Below are 21,441 nucleotides of genomic sequence, written 5' to 3' on the forward strand. Positions count from 1 at the left end.
GATGTTGGTTGTTCAAGCCATGAGTGCATTGTGACATTGAGTCGGTTTTTGAGGTTAGGATTGTTGTGAGCATGTTGTCTTTGTTCGAATATGTTTAAAGAAGGGCATAAGAAAAGGGAAGTGTGTTGATGCATAGTCTAGAGCCTAATTGTAGCAAATAACCATGGTCATAGATGTAGTGTGCTTTGAATGATAAGAGCTTAATTTTATTTTGTTTACTATAGTGATGGTTTGTTCGAGGACGAACAAAGGTTTAAGTGTGGGGTAGTGATGTTTGGCATATTTCGATATGTGTTGATGTTACTTTGCCCATGTTTTAACCACTTCTTGATGTTATTTAATCTTTAAAACGCCCAACATGGTGTAATTATTGGTTTGATGACTAATTAAGTTATGTGTGACGATTTAAGGTGTTCGGAGTGAAAAATATGAAGAAAAGGTGGTTTAGCCAGAGGAAGAAGGGTTGGATACGTCGCATCCAACCTAGGAAAACATCATCCTGCATGCAACCTTAGCAGTGAAGTTGGGCCATAGCGTTCGCCATCGCGTGCGAAACTGGGAAGTAGAAGAGAAGGCTGGATGCGTCGCGTCCACCATCGCATGCAAAGCTGAGAAATGGAAGACAAGGTGGATGCGTCGCATCCACCTTCGCAGGCAAAAATTGAAATGGAGGACAAGGTGGATGCGTCGCATCCACCTTAGCATCAATCCCTGAAGCCGATTTGGACTAGGAATAGGAGAGCTTTGGCCCACGACTTTTGTACGCAATATATAAGCTAAAAACGCCTCTTTTAGGTGATCTAACATATTGGAAAGGAAAAATAAAGCCACGACAAAGCTGTGGAGGCCGGAATTCATCAAGTTCCATCTTTCTCCCACCAAACTTAGTAATTTTTATGTTTCTTTATATGATTTGTTGTTTGGCTACCATGTCTATGTGGAGCTAAACTTCACGTTCTAGGGTTGTGGTTCTTTCATGACTATTGTTATTCGGATATTGATTTTGACTTCTTGATTTATCATATTAGTTTATTTATTCAATCTTGCACTTAATTATTTAATTGCTTGATCACCAATTGAATATTATCTACGAATCTAGAATTGAACTCGAAAGTGGGAATTCTATATTGCATATAGGATTGAGTAGGGCAAGTTCTTGAACTCGGGCATCGGGGAACGGATTCGTGGTTAGGATAGACATATACCTAATTGCCTTGCTTGGTTGATTTACAGGAATTATAAATGCGTTCTTGTTGATTCTAACTCCATAGACATATAGGCGTTAGGTTAGCTTGAATAGGCGAGTAAGAACTCGACAGATTCTTATGAGCAATATTAACCCGGTCAACCAATAAGCTAGATAAATTAGTCGGTCAATTCAATTGAAGAATACAATAGGATTGTTAGATAGCCCATAACCCTAGATCGTTTTCATTACATTGATATCATTAAAATTTGCTCTTTCTCTGTTCAAAGTTTATTATTTATATTTTTCTTATTTAATTAGTTAGAATAAAATATTTTTAGATTTAATTCTTGTTTAGATAATTAGGATAGTCTAATTTAGTTAATAGCTAATCATAAGTCCTCGTGGGTTCGACATCCGACTTTTAGTCACTTTATTACTTGACGACCGCGTATACTTGCGTGAGTGTGTTTGGTCCCAACATTTATATCAGTTTATATTTCTAATTTCCAACACCTGAAAATTCGAAAAATCATCTTTCAAACCCATAGCAAAAAAGACCACCATTTTTACTGTTCAAGAGTTTCAATTTTTGGCCCAAAGAGTCAAATCAAATTGAAAAAAATACAGCTATTCTATCTAGAAACGAATATCATTAGTCTATTCCTTTAACTGAATTTGAAGGGATATTTTCAAAATTCAGAAAAAGTCTTAATGCAAATGAAATTACTACCATAATATATATTTTTTTTTATCATTGTCTACTTCCAAAGATACTCCTATATTTTACCCATAACAAACCCTTCTCCTTTAATATCTTTTCTGTATTTTTTCAACTCAAAGTTCCAATCTTTCCTTCCATCTATAGATAGAAAATGTCGAGTGAAGACCATATATGGAAATTGGAAAGACAGAACGAAAGCAGATTAAGGACGAAAAAAGAAGAATAATAACCAACAACAAACATGAAGTTAAAAAATTAGAAGAGAACCGGGAAAAAATTAGGGAAAATTGAGAGAGAAATGACCTGAAATTGCAACACTCAGCTGCTGAGAAGATGAAGAGAGCTCAAAGAGCTGTCCTCGAAAGCCAGAAGAAAACCGATGAAAGAATCAATGTTTCTTGAATTCATGTTGTGTCTGTAGCTTGGATGAAAAAACTGATACTTCTAGATTTATGGAAAAAATAAAAATGACCATGGAGTGAGAACAAGTGTCTTAATAGATTTTATGACAGAAGCAAGTGACAAAGGTACCCTTGGTCGACCATTGTGTCTTTTCTACTAAAAAGGCAAAGATGGTGGCAGGTATAATGACAAGTCTGCCTTGGTCGACCCTCTTTGCCTTTTCTATATAATAGAAAAGTCGACATTCTGTCTAGGCCACACGCTCAATAAAAGAAGAAAAAAGGAGGAGTAAAAAAAAAAGAAAAAAAGGGAACTCATCTGAGGCTTATAACCTAATGATATCAAAAGAGGGAGCGAGCCTATATAAAATATAAAACGAGATAAAGAATATTTCATAAATAGATAGAGTCAACGGTACGACAGACAACACTTTGAAGACCGCATGCGAGAAGACCCGCATGTACAATTTTTAAGGGGATCTGGTCAACAAACCGACCGACACCCACCCCGACAAGCGAGAGTGAGAAATTTTTGAGGGAAACTCTTTCAATAGGGTAGGTTCAATTCGCATTTCCCTTTACACTTCCCTTTTCAATATCCCCAATGCAATGGAAAAAGGTGAAAGAAGCTACTACTATACATTATTCATCTTCCACTAAGGGCAGCTCGGTGCACTAAGCTCTCGCTATGGATCCGGGGAATGGCCGGACTATAAGGGTCTATTGTACGCAGTCTTACCCTGCATTTCTGCAAGACACTGTTTCTACGGCTCGAACTTGTGACCTACTGGTCACATGACGACTCCCCTTCATTATTCAACTTCCACTAAGAATGCATATTTTTCTTTTCTTTTGGCTAATCACTTATCTCCTTCCAAAAGCCCAATGTGAGTTCTTTTATTGATGATCAAGCATCTCTTAATACAAAGAACAGGCAGGGTATATATAGACCTAACCGGTTAACCGTTTAAACAGTAAATGAGAAGAAAGCTCTTTTTCAGAGTCATGTTAATAATGATTAGTAAAATATTAGAATTGAAATGAGGAGCTTGTCAACATTAAGAAGCTTCCTAGCACGAAAATGTAATTCACTAAGGCTAGAAAGTTGCATGCTTGACCCACTCTGCATACAATGATAAAAAGTCTGCAATCTGTCAAGACATAAATTCTCGCAATTGCTCATTGGTCTTAACTTCAAATACTTTTTCAATTACACATTGATAGGTCAATCTTAACACTTGTAGTCCCCGAAACAAAAGGCCAAAACACACTTGAAAAGATGAATAGCTTAACACCATAAGACTAGAGACTGATTGCATGTATTTTTGGGTCAAAATCAAAAAGGATACCAGTAATTGGCAACAAACACTGAAGTTAAATTTCAATAGCAAAAACGAAAAGACGAGATACTATAGAGACAAAATATCCCAAAAATTAAACAGTACAAAAGCCTGTCCAGAACATCTAACAGTTGTTCGTTCAAACAGTTCGTGATAATAATCAGCAAAAGACTAAAATAGCATCCCACAGCTTGTTGCATTATATGAAACCAATTCTGTTAAGTGAAAATTGAACTTAAAGATGAAATATCAAGTGCACCACTCTGTTTACATAAGGGATGATCAGATCAACAGATCCACAAGGTTTAAAAAATATTGATCCGGTCAACATTCCGCATTTGAAAACCACCAATAATGCCTTGTGGTGGATGTATATGATAATTTACAAGATCGGTCAACGTTTTTCAGTTGAATTTATTTTTCTCGCAGTATATGAACCGGAAGAGGTTCTATCGAATGACATAGCAAAAGAAATTCTACAACTTTACAGCATTGGTTTAGATAAAAGACTTTCATAACACTCGAAACGGAGTGAAGCTTTTATGTCCATCTTTTCAGAGCATCAAAGGGCTCATCTCATTTTGTAGTCTCTTGAAAACTATTAATAGCTTCAAAAGACAACCCAAATGGATGGCTATTCTTTCATGGCACAATCTTAGCTCATATAGATTTTTGCCAATCTAAGGGGAAGGTATTATCCTTTGAGTACCCCTAGTTTCTCCAGTGAGGAACGGATCTCCGTACTGCTACATTCCTCTGCCGCTTGAACAACATTAGGGCTGTCGAATGGTAAAACATCGGATAGCGGGTAATTCCTATTACCATGAATTAAGCTGCTTGCACTAGCGCAGAGTCCTTTCATTATGACAGCCTTGCGTAGACCACCGATCAATCCTTCATAATCAGTATCACCGCTTTCTCCAACGAAAACCACCAACTTTGACAAGTCCATTCCCCATCGCAGATACAAGTACCTGTAGACAATATACTTCAGTCATCCAAATATGAAAATTCCAGTGTCTCAAAATATATTACCAGTGGACTAGAGATTTCAGCCTCAGTTTCAGCTTTAATGTTTACTGCCCTTAAGGACATAAAAATTATCCCATATTTCCAGAAAGAAACAATCCTGTAACTACTCTGCAGTTAGAAATCAATTGGAATACAATCCAGAATCGCAGCAAGGAAACAGCACGTGTTTGAGACAGATAAAAGAGCTGAAAAGGATATAAATTAGAACCACTATATTTGTGGTAAAGCATAAAGAGTACTACATTGTCATTTGGAACACTAGCAGGAGGGCTGATAGACGTGAAGCATCTTTTGGACCAAGAGAGTGAACATCACAACCAAAGACAATTTAAAGCACGTTTTTAGTAATCATATTTATTATAGACAATGGACTAGCTCTAAATTTGTACCTCATAAAGGTTGACATTATTTTGACTACGCAAACACGTAAAACCACAAATAAAATCTTGGCAAGCAGAAGAAATCAAAAGGCACAGTTCTAACATTCCTGGCCCCCCATTCTTTTTCACTGGTGCAGGGATACAAGGCAATTGATAATTGAACTAGCCAAGAGCACACAAAAATGCACATATAATGAATCAACCACTTCCAAGGACCAAGGCACAGGTGGCAAGACCATGAGACCCCGCGTTTAGATAGCATTCCACTCATATTCAGTGTCTCTCAGAGATACAAGTAAAAGAATATAAGCAAAAATTGATTAATAAATGCATTTCAACAAAGTCAATATTTATCGTGTATTCTGAAGAAAGATGCACCATAGACATAGCAATTCACATAGTTGATGCTTTAAACAGAACAGTTGGCAGAGATACCCCAGCAACCTTTACGTAGATGGAACTAAAGCAGTTACCTGAGTGCTTGGGACCGAGATGCCAGTACAGGAATCACATTAATCCTACTCCCATTTTGACAATAAACGGCGTGACAACGAAGCGCCTGAATTCTCATTAGTTTTCTAAGTTCCTTCGCAGGAGGAACCTGCAAAAGCAATAAGAATCAGTTAAGAGGGTGTAATAAAAAATCCTACTGGTGTACAATTGCATCATCATATCAGATGCTTGGAGAAAATAGATACAGATGTTTCGAAGAATATCTGGCACAAGCCTGAATGCTTGATGTCAGCAGCCAGAAGCAGATTCTCAATACAAAAGTAGGAAAGCTTTTGCGACAGCATTGAACCGCCCCCAGGTCAGCAGGAGGTGTGGTTAAAGAAGCAAATAAGAAGGGGAAAAAACAACCAAAAAATAGAGAAAAGAAGCCAATTTACCGTCCCAAGCTTGCGGACTTTGAAAGTATAGCAGTAGTCGGCTGAATTGTCTTCATCCTCAACAACAATGTGATCTTCATTTTCACCCTTCTTGTCAATGATAGAAGCGGCCCAACGCACCAGTGTCTTCCTCAACCCTTCGCCCCCCCAACGATACTCGATATGCGAGTGGTAGTACAAGTCAACTACAAAAGGATTTTGTTCAGAGTGGAAGGATGAATAATAAAGATCACCTCCACTATTGCATATGTAAGCATCAAAATCAGTAGGCTTCATGCCCTCCGAAACCAGGAAAGACTGTACTTGTGATATATTGAAAGATGAGGCCAGGATGAATCCAATGGAACCCTCTGCTCTTTCTTTCTCTACAGCCTCAAATATCTTTCTCACACTTTCAGAGAGTCCTGAGCTAGCATCACAATCCACTGCAATAACAAAAATATGTCTTCTCCTCCTTATCGCTGGAAATTTACCAGGACCAGAATTCTGGTCTCCCTTATCTGACGACCAAGCTTTCGGTGTGCTCTTAAGTACACCCTTAGACCAGGACAAAACAGCATTCTCTAACTTGCTCTTTCGAACTTCCGGGTCTAATGTATTATCAGCATTTTCTTTATTGTCATTCTTCTCCCCATCTAGTGAAAATCTCAAATTCAGAGATATATCATGAATATCTCTCAAGGAATCACTAGGAGAATCAGTTTCTGAATTTTCATCATCATCATCATCGTTTCTCAGCCAGCGTGGTTGCCTAGGTTTGCAGCTAGCTATCCGGGAAAGATATGTTTTACAGTGCTCAGGCCACGAGAAGAGGTGGATATTTTTTAATCCATTTGCCCTACATTTAGCCCACAAGTGCTTATCAGCAACCAGCTTCAAAAGAGCATCAGCGATTGCCTGCTGATCATGGGGATCCACTAAGAGACCATTGTCAAGAACCTGCAAACCGAGTGAAGATCAATTTGAATCTAATTTGTTGGAACTTTGTCGAACAGAGTGGACGGCATCAAAGACAGCATATGAAATAAATGCAACAGCATACCCTGTGGATATCAACAGGTCCTCCATTTTTTGTGGCTACCATTGGGAGACCGTAAGCTGCTGCCTGTGCAAGGGAGATAAGTGCATAGGTCAATAGAAAAGACTCACCAACTTATTATGAAGAATAACAAAATCATCAATTAAAGCTTGAATCACTGCATGAAGAAAAATACCTCAATCAAAGTCAGTCCAAAAGGCTCAATAAAAGCTGGATTAATAAAAACTCCCTGTAAAAAGAAATTCAATAAGTATCTCAATATTGTCTATCTGAACCACTACTTGCTGAAGGGAAGGCAAGCATGCTAACAAAATATCTGATTTCGAGAGGGAAAGGCTTCTTATTTGCATTTTTTTCTGCCACCACAATGAGATAATGTTATATCTATCTATCCATTTAATTAGATGTGGCTTCAGGTGACATGAGAAAGCGTAAGACATGTTACTGTATCAGAGACCCCATGCATATATTACTATAAATAGGACGAAAAAGGTGCCAAACATGAGAAAGAGCAAATCATGTTGCTGTATCAAAGAGCCCATGCTCTTATATTAAAGGATACAAGAGGAAGAAGGTGCCAAACAGTCTTCTCCACATTCTGAACTGGGGTCACTAAGTTGAACCAAATTAATGGCTTTTAGAACTGCACTCAGGTCCACTTGGTCCATTGGACACCCTCAATCTAATTTTGCTTTCCATGTAGCATTAAGTTGATTTCTAAATTTCACATTGACTAAAAATCATCAGTTGTCTAATTGACAAGTAACATCCTCCTGTGGTTTCTCTTATTTGGTATAATCTACTCGTGCACACTGCACAAAATGAGTAATGATGTGCTAATAAAACGTAAAGTAATTGTTTCATATATACAATGAATACTTTCCACATATTACCCTCGGAAAAAGAATAAAAAAACACCACTACATATTGAAAAAACAAAAGCTTGGAACATATTCAATCAAGAAGCATCACACCCTATGTGTCCGATTGATCAAACAACTCAGGGAGTGAGAACTATGCACTTGACATTAAAATGACTGGCAGTACCTTAGTCTTTGCAGCAAGGCGATAGATATCAGGAACATCTGCCTGCTTGTGGTGTTTAGGATAAGCTACTTGACCATAAAGATCATACTTATCTATCATCTTTAAGATTGAAAGGAGGACTGATGAATTTGTGCTAGACATTTCGTCGATATTATCTCGATTACCCATTATCAACATCTGCAGAAAAAGAACAAAGGAAAAGGAGAAACATCAATTGCACTGCTAGCTCCGCTTCCCTTCCCTATAAAGGAAGGCAATTCACCTCATACAACTGGTGTAAACTCAAACTTACAAGATTAGCAAGCTCTCTCAATGGACGACATTCACCAAATGCTTTCACTAAAGTAGTGAGGTTCTTCTTCGGATCAGGCCTAGCAAGGGCGAGTATCATAGGCTTCCTTGGATTAGAAAAGAAGCGCATTATCTAGGAAAAGGAAATCACATTAAGAAATTAGCAAGAATAGAAAGAATGCAGAAAGAGTGGAAGGTCACTCGAAGGAGCAAAAAATGATGTCAACGGAAACCTCTGTCCAAATAGGTGGATCCGGGGCTTTTCCATCTTCAGTTCCTTCTGTTTCGCCATCCATGTCACCTTCATGTGGAACAATATGGTGGAACTCCATCCCAGGAGGAATTACCTGCACACGGATGCTCAGTTTATCATACGAGGCTCTTGAGAAAGAGAATGTATTGCAAAAGAAAAATGCAGAAATTGCCAGCCGTTTCAGATGGCGAAAGCTGTGAACCTATTTAACTTGAAGGTTTACATCACAAGTTGGAAAGACAGCTTGAAGAAAAAGAGATCAAGGCAAGTCCCGTTACTCATAAAAATCCCTTTTTGCCAAGACATGAATATTGAATAATACACATACATAACCATTACTAATGCTGCTGAAAGAATCCCAGATTATGAAGGGAAACATTTTCCTTAAAACTAACTTTTTGAACTTGTCGTTATACGTAGTGATATGAAATAATTCCACCTGCATCAAGAATAGCGGATGCTTTACCTATTTCAGAAACCACTGGAAGCAACTGAGAGCTTCACATTCATTGGCTTAGTGACATATCCAACTAGAAAGTGAAAGTAGATACTAGCATATTAGAGAGGGGATCCAATACTTACAGCCATACGAGGCATAAACCTGCCATAACAGCTGACATTGCGCTTGATCCTTGCACGTAACTTACGCTCTAATATTGGATCAAACCCATCATACAAACGCCATTGCTCATCAATCTCCTGTCTTGTACTGGTTATGACAATTTCTGAAGCGTCAAGAGTTAACTCCTCAGCCTCGATTCTCCGCATTATTTTGTAGGTTGAATTTATTTCATCCTTTGACAACCGACCTTGTCGCAATAGTTGATCCAACTTATCTCTACCAAGTGAGTGACCAGTGAAAAGCATTGGTACATTTAAAGCACCTGACAGGAGAGCGGCTGAGTCACCAGCATCTGCATAATGCCCATGTATGGCAACAGGCCACACAGGATAGCCGTTACCAATTTGCTCACCCAGAACTTTGGACATTTGAATAATATGGTTAAGGGCACCATCAACAAATTCGGGAATATAAGGCCATAGCTGCTCTTTTGGAATATACTTTTCTCTAGGTCCAAAAGGGATGCGAATAATATAAGCACCACTACTCTCCCCCATCTCAGTCATCAAGCCCTCGGTACTTCTTGGTGGCAGCATCTCGGTTGGTTCCCCATAGCTCCAATCTACTTCTGGCGAAGATACTTGTCTAGTAAGCAAGTCAACCCGATATACACCTGGCATCGACCCTAAGGCCCTCGCAAGTTCAACAACATACTTCACCTGAAAAGGGGAAAAGGGACAAAAATATCATAAAATCTTCTTCTGTCATGGACGACAACAGTAGGAAAGAGAAACAAGATGGTCTCTTTCCAATAGCAAAGAGCAGAAAAGATGAATTTGCATAAGCAGAAATTTAATTAGTCACTAGTCAAGAAATATAGTTAAAACACATGGAAATATAATCACCTGACCACCTGTATCAGAATCCCGTCCAAGCTCCATATTCTCACCCCGAATTAAACCATGTAAACTGCAAGAATGTAGTGTTAGTGAGAGGAAAAAAACACCTCAATGAAGCATGCAGCTAGGTACTTTGGAGCTGCTGAATTGCCTCTCTTAGACAGGAAGTAAAGACTAAGAATTGAAGAATGGTTGCTCAAGGTTTTATAGGGACAAATCTAATGATGGTATTTCATATTTTCTCTTTAAATGTTGCACAGGAAAATCAAGTAATTTTCCACATTCTACTTCATCACATCAAACTACAGTAAAGGTCCTCTCACACCTTATAAGTACGATATAAAGCTTCTTTCCCCTCTGCTGATTAACCCAGGCTTCCATTGTCTCCACAGAACTGATTCTAGGCAAGCGGCCTTTGGTACTTTCACCGTGAGATGGAATGTCACTGACCACATCCCCTTTCTCTCCCTCAGATAGATCCTCTGACATATCAGCAACTGCCTCTCTGCGACCTTTCTCACGTTCTTGACGGCGTTTCGCCATCCACTGAGCTTGCTCTCCCTCAAGCTACATAAATACAAGGCTGGAAATTTGAGAAAGTAGACCATGTCTATGCTTTATAAAACACCACATAAATGGCAACACTTCTACAATTTTGAAATGCACAGATCTTTGATAGAGTGAATAGACAGTAACATGGGACCACCGGTAACAGAAGAACACAGCATATCACAGACGATATAAACTGGACAAGCTAGCAAGAACAAAAATTAAAACCTAAGGGAAATTTAACGAATTTGAATTAACCAACCTTGCAATGCCTAATCAAATTTCTCTATATAACTTGAGTAATATGAAGACTTTCAAATGAGCAATCATTATCACCAAATTTGATGTCTTGTTTTTTTTAAATTCTGTAAACTTTGTACATTGCTCGCTATTCCCAAACTAATTTTGGAATGAATGCAGTTGATGGATTGATCTGTGTAACTCGTTACATTGACATGTAACATTAAATGCAGGTTGCTATTTTTATGGGATGGGGAGGCTGAAAAGTTGAAGTTCATTTCAAGTCCTTTCAATTTTTGTAATATTAAAATAACAAAAGAAAATTAATGTGACAAGTATGTTCAACTTAAACTATGAAGTACTCATTAACTTTGGTAATTAAATTAGTCTGACTGAAGTAGTGAACCAAAATTTATGAAACTGAAATGGATCATCATGATGAACCTTGAGCAAGAGAAGAATACCCAAGATTATGCAGCTACCTAGCAAAGCACAAAATTCATTTCATGAACTTAGTTCTATTCTAACAAACAAAATGCATAAATTAGTTTTGAGTTAGAGAACTAAAATGTGCGAGTTAAGGAGGAAATGAATGGCACATATATTAGACTTGCAAACAAAGAGTCTAACAAAAACCATAACAGCACATTGATAGTTTTGCACAGTCCACAGTTCCTGTGTACCCTTTCCTTGCATCATTTGCCTATGAGGAACTAAAAAGGAGACAGATTCGACATGCCAATTCTTATCCTTCATAATCTAGCAGATATTAAAAGCTCTCTCCCCCGTCAGAAATTGTCAGCTCAGCTCAGCTGTGAACTAAAGTTACAAAGGTCAAACAAAGATGCGATGAAAATGGTCTCTCACTGCGTAATGAATTCGATAGTCATCCACATTAGCTAAATCATATTTTATTCTTCTGTTTTAAAAGTCCAGTCAAAGGTTACATTGTAGAAAAGGTGGGTGACTAATATACAAGAGAGAGAGAATCTAAACACAAAAAATCGCAATGTTGCTACATTTCCTTCCACAAACTAAATAGTCATGTGCTAATATCAAACACAATATAAATTGTGCAGAACATGGAATCTATGTGAAACTGGGTCCATTAACAGCACTGAATTCCCTTTGATCGTCATTAACAAAGTGTCTTCTTCTTCTTCTTTTTTCCAATTTTTTGCATTGTTTATATTTATTTATTTTTGGCTTTAACAGGACAATTCCAACTTCTCCAGTAACCATACAATAGAGATGTGAATCAACCGAAAATAAAATAGATTATTTGCTATGTAAAGCTGTAAAACATCACAAAATTCATACTTACCATTGTTCAGCCCCACACACAAAAAAAATTGTTACATTAGTACCTTATTAGACCGTTCAATAAACTTCTCATTTTACTACTAATGAAAAGTTTTTATAGTCATATAGAGTACATTTTATAGCCATACAAATGTTTTGAAATGTTAAAACCACAAATTTCAAAAGTCTATTCCTATTTCACATACGTACACAACTCAATTTTCCATTTCAAACACACACACCGAGAGATTTAGAAACAATTTAACTTTAAATTTCATATTTTGCCCTTAAATAAGATGATTTATAGCCGCACAAATACCTATTACTTGGTTTACTCCACAAGTTTCAAAAGTGTATTCTTTCTTAAACTTGCGCCAGTCAAATACATACGCGACTAAATTCTCCATTACACACACACACACACACACACACACACACACACACACACACACACACACACACACACACATACACACACACACACACACACACACACACACATATATATATATATATATATATAGAGAGAGAGAGAGAGAGAGAGAGAGAGAGAGAGACCTGCTTTTTCTGGCGAGCCAAATTCCAAATCCTCCAACACATATTCTCGAGCCTAGTATTCCTCTCTTGCGGACTCCGAGTAGCTTGTGCCTATACTCATCCAGTAAAAATTCACATATCAAACAACAAATCCTCAAAATTCAATCACAAAAAACACATTGATCAATACATTTAACAAAAAAAAGTGTAATTGAACATACTCGAACCCAGGAACGATGTAGATCAGTCTCATCGAAGCCAGTAATAACTTCCTCAACGAAGTATCGCGTTGGACTAAACCTCCCTCTCTCTCTTAACAACAACGACGACTTCTTATCTTCGATCCCTGGACCTACATCCAATATCGCCTCTAAGTAGCTGTTAATCCAATCGTTTCCCGCCATCTCCGCCTCCTTACGCCGTTCTCCGCCGCCGCTCTCCTCGTCCGCCAAAATGAAAATCTATATATAGAGAAACTGTGTGTGTGTGTGTGTAATGGAGAAGAAAGGATGGTTCTAGATGGAAGGAGTAAGGGGAGGTGGTGATGAAATGATAAGGACAGTAAGGAGAAAATTTAGAAAAAGGCAGACTAGCCAAGAGAATAGGATGCTTATTACTACTAGTAACTAGTACTAATATATAGGATGTCTTTCTTTTAAATATATGTCAATCTTTCTTTTAAATATATGTCAAAAAGAGAGTAAAAGTAAGTCAAATTTGTATATTTTTATATGAATTGTGTTATGCTCCTATGAACTTTTCATCAAATCTAAATCAAACATATACACTTTTCTTATGTGTAATTAAACTAAATAAATCAACTTTTAATAATAAACATGTCAAAGTAAATTGTATATCGACTCAAAATTGATCAGTGTAAAATCATTAATACTTGTAAAAACTTTTCTTATGTGTATATGATATAGGTTGAGAAGGGATGCTAGCTTACCATTGTATTCTTCAAAGTTGTACAAGAAAGAGGATAATGTTCTCATACACAGTCATAGAAATACTTTGAGGTTATATATACATATAAATATTTTTTAGATCGGTATAAACTACTGAAAATAACTCGCTTTTCTTTTGAATCTAAAAATTCATAAGTTAATTTAATTTATCTATATAGAACTAACATTAGTAACATTTATTAAAGTAAAATATTACCGTTATTTAAGTATGTATTTTTTTTTAAAATGTATTTCCTTTAATTTTCACCTAAAGGCGTACAAAAACATAAAATGAATTATTTTGCTTTATATCAGCAAAGCAAATAATTGAATGAGGTGATGTAAAAAAGAATTATATTGCATTCATGTCTTTCTTTTCTTTTTTAAAATAATGTCAACAAAGCAAGTAGGTATAATAATTGAATGAGATGATATAAACAGATTGGATTGAATTCATACTTCCTTTTATGGAAGAAAAAAGCATTTAAATGTAATTAAATCCAATCAGAAGTGAGATTACATGAATTTGGAAAAACAGCAAATAGTGTCCTATAAAAAAGAAAGAGGGGATCCTACTCATATTTAAACAAGTTGTAGGTAGTAAAATGTTATTTACAAGACTATTTCTGTTTTCTTTTTCTTATTTCCTGTTTTAGTAACAAGTAAAGAAACTTTTCAGGAACGGTCCCAAAAAGCTGCAGTTCCCAATCTCGTGGCGTCGAAAAGAACGTACTTGCTGTAAATTTTTCACCACGTAAGCAAATTGAAATGACACTTTTTTGACTTTTCAAGAATTTGTGGGCGCAGATAGGGAATTAATAGGAAGTGTGGGGTCCTTAAAAGCAAAATAAAGTAGTTCTAGATTTTTTAAGGGTATTGTTTGACTTCAAGCTTACAACATGAAAATTAAAGGGGAGGAATAAAAATGGGATTATTCTTGCTATATGCTTTTTTAGTTTTACCAAACTTTTGGTTGACAAAGATGCCCTCGCTTATTGTGGGTTCCATTTTTAACTAACTTCAAATCAAATTATTGTCCTACTATTTTGTTTTCCCACGATTGAGATTTTCTTTAGAATTATTTTTAAAAAATGGCATCATTCTTTGTTTATTCCATAAATAATATTTCTTCTTACAGATTAAGCACATAATTAATGAGTATACATAATACACAAATCATGGGATTGGTTCTTATCCTTATTTCTTTTCCATACTCTTTCTCGTCTTATCCAAATTTCATTTAGCATTCAAATCTCTATGTCTCCTCTTTTTAGAGGTGAAAGTAGACGAATCCTAGTATTTTTTGATAATTTATTGACCAATGTGCATATAATATATACAGTGTATATAATGGTATTAATTTATAAGAAGTGCATATATAATATATATGAGATGTATATTTTCAAATATATGACGTGTATATATATAATAAAATATATACAGAATATGTCATATGCATTTTCTATATATATACTGCTTATATATGTATAATATTTTTTGTATATATATATTTAAAATACACATATAATATTTTTTATATATATAAAATATATGGTTTATATATGTATAATACCAAAAATCGGACGGTTTACTAGTTTACAATTTTTTTGACAAACCCAAAAAATAAAAGAATTTTTCAACTCATTTTACAAATTTATCGTTTTTCAAAAAATATTAGTTCTACTCCAAATAATTAAAAAAAAGGAGAGAAGTATGCTGGAATAAAATATAAGAAGCAAGACTTCAAACATGGGCAAAAAGGATCCCACGTATAATAGCATATAATTAATTACAGCCACCATAAGTGGAAGTGAGAGAAATATTAAAATCATCATTGCCATTTACCAATAAAATGAAGAGAACCATTCCTAAAAGATAAAACTCTATAACGACAACTTGTTTTTCGCTTGGATTGGGGTGATAAGATGCCGGTTTAATAGATAGAGTCCAACGGATTCAATTCCCCTCTAATTCTTATTCCCTCTATTTGTCTAAGTTCCTATTTGAATTAGAGACACTTGTCATGGTTAAAAATTAATTAATGAGATTTAATTGAATAAAATAAAGCCCTAAGCATAATTAAAAGTATTTAATTCCTTCCTTTATCCATTCCCAAATAATATTTTTTTCAATCCTACAATTATAACTATAAATTATCTAAGATTTCTTCTCTTTCCAAAAGGTTATCTATAGATTATCGAAATTCTTTCCAAAAGGTTATCGAAATAATATCTTTTTCTTCTCTTATCTATAGATTATCGAAATTCTACACCAAAAAGTTCAGTCTATTCTTCCCACACCTAAAAGTTCATGACTTAGTAATTTTCACAAACACATGGTAATATGTATACAATCTTTTACTCGACAATTGCCACAAAAAGAAATGTACAAAAAAATATATAACTTATAAGGAATAGAATTAATGTATAAAGAAAAACTTGACGAGAATTTCAGAGCAGTTATTTCCAGAAAAATGAATTTCCACGACTTGCTATCTTGTTCTCTATTTTTTCGCTTGATGTGTTTTTCTCTATTAATTTTTAACCTAACAATGACTTTCAATGACTGGATTTTCATGGTAAAAATCTGAAAGATTTTCTCTGCTACCATGATTTTCAGTATTTTCTTAAGAGCATCTGTATTTTAGCGCGTAGAGGGAGAAATTATGAAAAGTTCTGGCGCTAAGAGAGACAAAATATATTATTTAGGAATGGATAAAGGAAGAAATTAAATACTTTTAACCATGGTTAGTGTTTTATTTTATTCAATTAAATCTCATCAATTAATTTTTAGCCATGACAAGTGTCTCTAATCCAAGTAGAAACTTGGAGAAATTGAAAGACTAAAAAATGGAGGTAAGTTGAATATGAGTCCAGCTGGATTGTGATTGAAATGCAAATATATGATAGTCAAAATTGTAAATTAAGATAATCTGCTAAGGCTATGTAAAAAAAAAATTATTGCCTAGTTATATTTTTTGCTCTTCACAATTAGGTTTGAGTTGATTTTTTTCTAAAAAGAAACTAATTTTATTAAATTGTTATAAATATAATTATATTTAAGGTGAATGTCTATATTTTAGAGAGATCTTAGGGTTTGTTACTTGGTGTCTATGTCACTTTTGTTCAATAAATAGAGGGATTTTATTCCATTGTAAATGATCCCAAATCAATAAGAATCTCTCTCTCTCTCTCTCTCTCTCTCTCTCTCTCTCTCTCTCTCTCTCTCTCTCTCTCTCTCTCTCTCTCTATTTTTCTCTGCAATATTCTTCTTCTCCTTTTATTGTTTCATAACACGTTATCAACACGAGACTCTAACCAATTGAGAGAGACACCTGCTTTGGTCACCAGGCTTTGGGATACATGCATGGTGCTCAACTTGTACATAATATTGAACATAGTGATTGTCAATTGTTCCATGAACTTCCTTCGGGAATAAATTCTGGATTTAAGGTAAGTATTTTACCTTATTTTTCTCTTTTAAATTCTTGAAATTCTATAATTCGATTTTAAATACAAGCAAAGATAATAAATTTTGATTATAACTCTAATAGCATTTGTGAGAAATTATAACCACTTGAAGTGGTAAAATCTCTATGTCTTGCCATGATCAAATTCATATATGATTATGAGCATAAGAAGTGGAAACACGTCCCATTGAATTTGCTTCATTCTCGTTCCTTTAAGAGAATATGGTAGCAATATGTAATAAGTCTGAAAGAAGGCAAAATTATTATTGTGAAGATATCAATGGATGTGCACGTGGCAATAGACGAAATTATAATCGTCATCATTGTGGTAATGAGACTAATAAGAATTCTCAAAATAATCCTTCGCTCTGTAAAATTAATATTTATCATCGATTTGACATGAGATTTTGTAAAGCATATATAGATGATTATGAATGTGATAACATATGATTTATGAATATATATTCATTCTTGGAAGAATATGAACGTGCTAGTGGTAAAGAATATGACACACTCACCTCTAGAAGGGGGTTTGAGATAAAATAAGAAAATAATCCATAGTACTTCCTAACTTGGATTAGTCCCTGCGAAGCAAAAGAACACTAATTAGAGCATTTTGTTATCATTTAGCATTCAAAATAACAATAAAGCGTGGTACATTTAGGATGTAAATATCGTTTATATAGCCTAATATCAAGAGATATTCACCATATGGATGTTGATGAATATGTGGTAGTACAAAATTAATTGAGAGCTCTGGAAGAGCCAATTATTACCGTTTTTGATGAATAAAATTGATTATCAATAAGGCATTGTGTTGTAGTAAGTCTCAAAGAAACTTATTAAGTTTCTAAAGTATTCGCGAAAGCGGTTGGTTATATTGAGACTATAAATAATGAGAAAATTTAATATCTTTATATTACTACAACTGTAACAGCTAATATATATACATAAATTACCCGTTTTATTGCTTGATTTATACTACATAAATAAAAAAATATGGTGAAATTACATGACACAGTAAAATAGATGTTTATTGATATAGAAATACATGTCATAGTAAACTGGAAGTTTAATTAACAATTGCACATGTCATGATGTAATCCTGAAGTTTATTGTCACGACCCCAAATTTCCTCCGTAGGATGTCGTGATGACACCTAGTCTATAAGACTAGGTAAGCCTATTAATGCGGAAATATCAATAGAAATCTAAAAATAAATAAAAGTGCAATTCAAATAATTACAACTTCCAAAATCCGGTAGAAATAAGTCACAAGCTTCTAAGAATTTATCCTCAATGTATCTATATATCAGGGTCTAAAGAAAAATAAGGAAGTAACATAATAATGATAGAAGGGGACTCCGAAGTCTGCGGACGGTGGCAGCTATACCTCGAAAGTCTCCATACACAGGTAGCTCACTGATGTATGGGCTGATAAGATGTACCTGGATCTGCACAAAAAGATGTGCAGAAGCGTAGTATGAGTACACCACAACGATACCCAATAAGTGTCAAGCCTAACCTCGGTAGAGTAGTGACGAGGTCAGGTCAGGCCCTATTGCAATAATAAAAGACATGGTGATATGTTTAATAATATAATAACAATAAATGACAATGGAAATGAATCAAGTAAGTAGTATGTCACCATTAAATTGCACAAAATAAGGGCAAATAATACCTCGTGGAAAGGAAACAGAAATTTACAGCTTTAAGAGAAATCACGACAATAAATCAAGGGCAAATGCAGCCATAAATAAATATCAATAAGGGCACTCCCGAGGTACCACCTCTAGTCCCAAATAATAAATAATTTTACAATATCTCATTTTCTTATATCACCGCGGGATCTTTCACATTTAATTTTTAAAGCAAATATTTTTTCCGAAATAACATCTCGCGTTTGTCGTGCCCCCGTTTTCTCGTGAAAAACGGGTTTAGACGTATGACAACTCTTTTAAAGGAGGTATTAAAAGAGAAGAGTCTACACCTAACAATTTTTAAGGTGCGTTAGGGCACCTATTTGCAAATAACTCTGTTTGACTAATCTGCGTCACCAAAGATCGGGTAAGGGCTCAAATTACCTCAGAAAGAAGGTGTTAGGCACTCCTCGAGGTCCACAATTGTGGGTCCCGGCTGAACTTAAGATTATGTGGATTATGATTAAGCTAGGTGATCAAATAAACCAAGGAGTTCCGAACTCGAATTATATGAATTAGTCTAAGACAAGGGAAGAAATTTGGACAAATAAAATGATTGACTTTAAAAAAGGTAGGGGGTCCTAAGTTTTTTAGCCTAAAAGATCACCCCGTGCAATATAAATAATACTTCGTAACTCCCTTAAGATGGGGTGTTACTCATATTATTCAGCGGGCACAGACTATCATCTCCTGCTACCTGATTATTATGTTAAAGTTGTTACCTAAAAGCATTCTAATTTAATTATAGGTCGTACCCTATGCGTGCACTACCCGTCCCATAACTATGGCCCAGGAGGTTTTGGACCTTTATTTGGGTGGTTCTAGACCTTACTTAGACTGCTCAGAAATGTCAAAACTAGGCGACATACAAAAATACATTGGACTTCAAGTATGGACAATTAAGGGCTCAAGTTTGCCTCCACACTTAAGCAACAAATGCACGCAAGACAAGTTTTCATGTTAGGCAATTCCGAATTAAGAACCTTAAGCCCTATAGATATTATTTCTATGTGACAAGGCATCAAAGTACACAAGCAGCTTCAGAGGCCAGGCACCGCTCATAGACATGATTATACACACTGATTATTAAGACTACATGTTCCCAGTTATTAACCCTATTGAGTTTAGGTGACTTACGCGGTAAGGCGTAATGAAGACCATTGGGGGGGAGCCCAGAATTACTTATGCTTGATGACAGTGGCATAAACAAGCAGTAAACAGTTTTTAGAGGTTCATCATTAATATAGAACGAGTAACTATACCCTATTATCAGGTTCTCTAACAGTTGACGCTTGGAACTCATTTTATTGTTGTACTTAGTCCTATAAGCATGGTTTCTAGTGAACAGTGCGATACAATAGCAAATGAAATTATCAAAATCCTATAGGCATGATTTCTTGTGATCAGTGTGATACAGTAGCAAACGAAGTGATCCAAATCCTATAGGCATGATTTCTAGTATATATGCTGCAGCAATGCAAATTGAAGGAAATTTCAACGATATTTATTTCCTGTGGGCATGTTTTCCAATAACATGTAGCAACGAGGATAATTGAAGCATTTGAGCTCATGCTTTGCTAGTAGGTAAGTAGTGTGAGTGTGTGTACTTCTCCTAATGGCATGATTTCTATAGTGTACATAGAGAGTGAACGACACATATAGCATACACATCATTAAGTCCTATAGGCATGTTATCTACCCATCGCATGTGAATATTAAAATCTACCCCATTCCCTTTTACTAACAACCCCAATTGTTTATACAAAGATTATTACAGGCCCAAATAATGAGTAAATTAACAAATATTACATAACAGTGATAAGAGGCCCATAGCATGCCCAAATAAAATAAATACCCAGCATTGCCTAGGCTTTCAATAGCTCTTCCACAGCATGCTCAGGCCTTCAACAAAGAGCCACATTCGATATACGACTCAGGGATCCATAGAGGAGTCAAGAACCAGTTTACTCAACCATGGCACCAAGTGTTGCACCATTTAAATCAGCCAATTCAAGCACACAACACATAACGAGGGGAAGTAGAGTGAATAGGAACAGTGTGAGATTGAGGGAGTGAATAAGGACCAAGCCCTAGTGTGTCAGAGTTCACAAGGGTCTCAATTGGACCCCGAGCAGTGCTCACACTAGAGAGGCCAACAATAGAACCTAGGTAGCCTTGGCTTTCAGCCGGCTAAGAATGAAGGATTTAGAATAGCGTAAGTAGCAGGTAAGGAAGGTGGATAGTGATGGAGGGACAGAAGTTAGGTGATACACTTATACTTAAAACAGACATAGTCAAATTGAGCATACGAAACAACTAATCAAGGAGATCACAAGACTTTGTTCAGTAGAACTTCAACATTTAGCAAAGTAGCACATAACAAACCCATATTGGGGAAATTAGAGGGAGGAACAAGTTTGTAAAACTTGACAAAAGTTAACACAAACAGGTTGATACCTAAGAAGTCCAATTTAGGTTAAGTATACATCTTAGCATCAATAAGATAAACATATTAACTCTTATCAGAAAACAGGACTGCATTGAGACATGATAGGGAGTACAACTTATGACAAAAACACATGTGGGAAGGGTCAGGGGAGAAACAAGTTTACAGTCATAGATGCACAATACAAACAAGTTAAAACCTAAGAGAT

The 21,441-nt window shown here is 35.7% G+C and overlaps 1 protein-coding gene across 1 annotated transcript; it reads right to left on the reverse strand.

Moving 5' to 3' along the window:
• Positions 1 to 3,974: 3,974 nt before the first annotated feature.
• On the reverse strand, positions 3,975 to 13,284 carry LOC107766133 (probable sucrose-phosphate synthase). The gene is given in 13 exon segments (NM_001324903.1): positions 3,975 to 4,625; positions 5,537 to 5,664; positions 5,954 to 6,892; positions 6,996 to 7,058; positions 7,168 to 7,221; positions 8,040 to 8,216; positions 8,332 to 8,463; positions 8,564 to 8,677; positions 9,166 to 9,864; positions 10,051 to 10,114; positions 10,370 to 10,611; positions 12,694 to 12,783; positions 12,894 to 13,284. Coding segments are annotated over 13 exon segments (3,165 nt in total). The 5' UTR covers positions 13,077 to 13,284; the 3' UTR covers positions 3,975 to 4,345.
• Positions 13,285 to 21,441: the final 8,157 nt, after the last annotated feature.

The sequence above is a fragment of the Nicotiana tabacum genome, chromosome 9 (assembly GCF_000715075.1).
Source record: "Nicotiana tabacum cultivar K326 chromosome 9, ASM71507v2, whole genome shotgun sequence".
Classification (NCBI taxonomy): Eukaryota; Viridiplantae; Streptophyta; class Magnoliopsida; order Solanales; family Solanaceae; genus Nicotiana; species Nicotiana tabacum.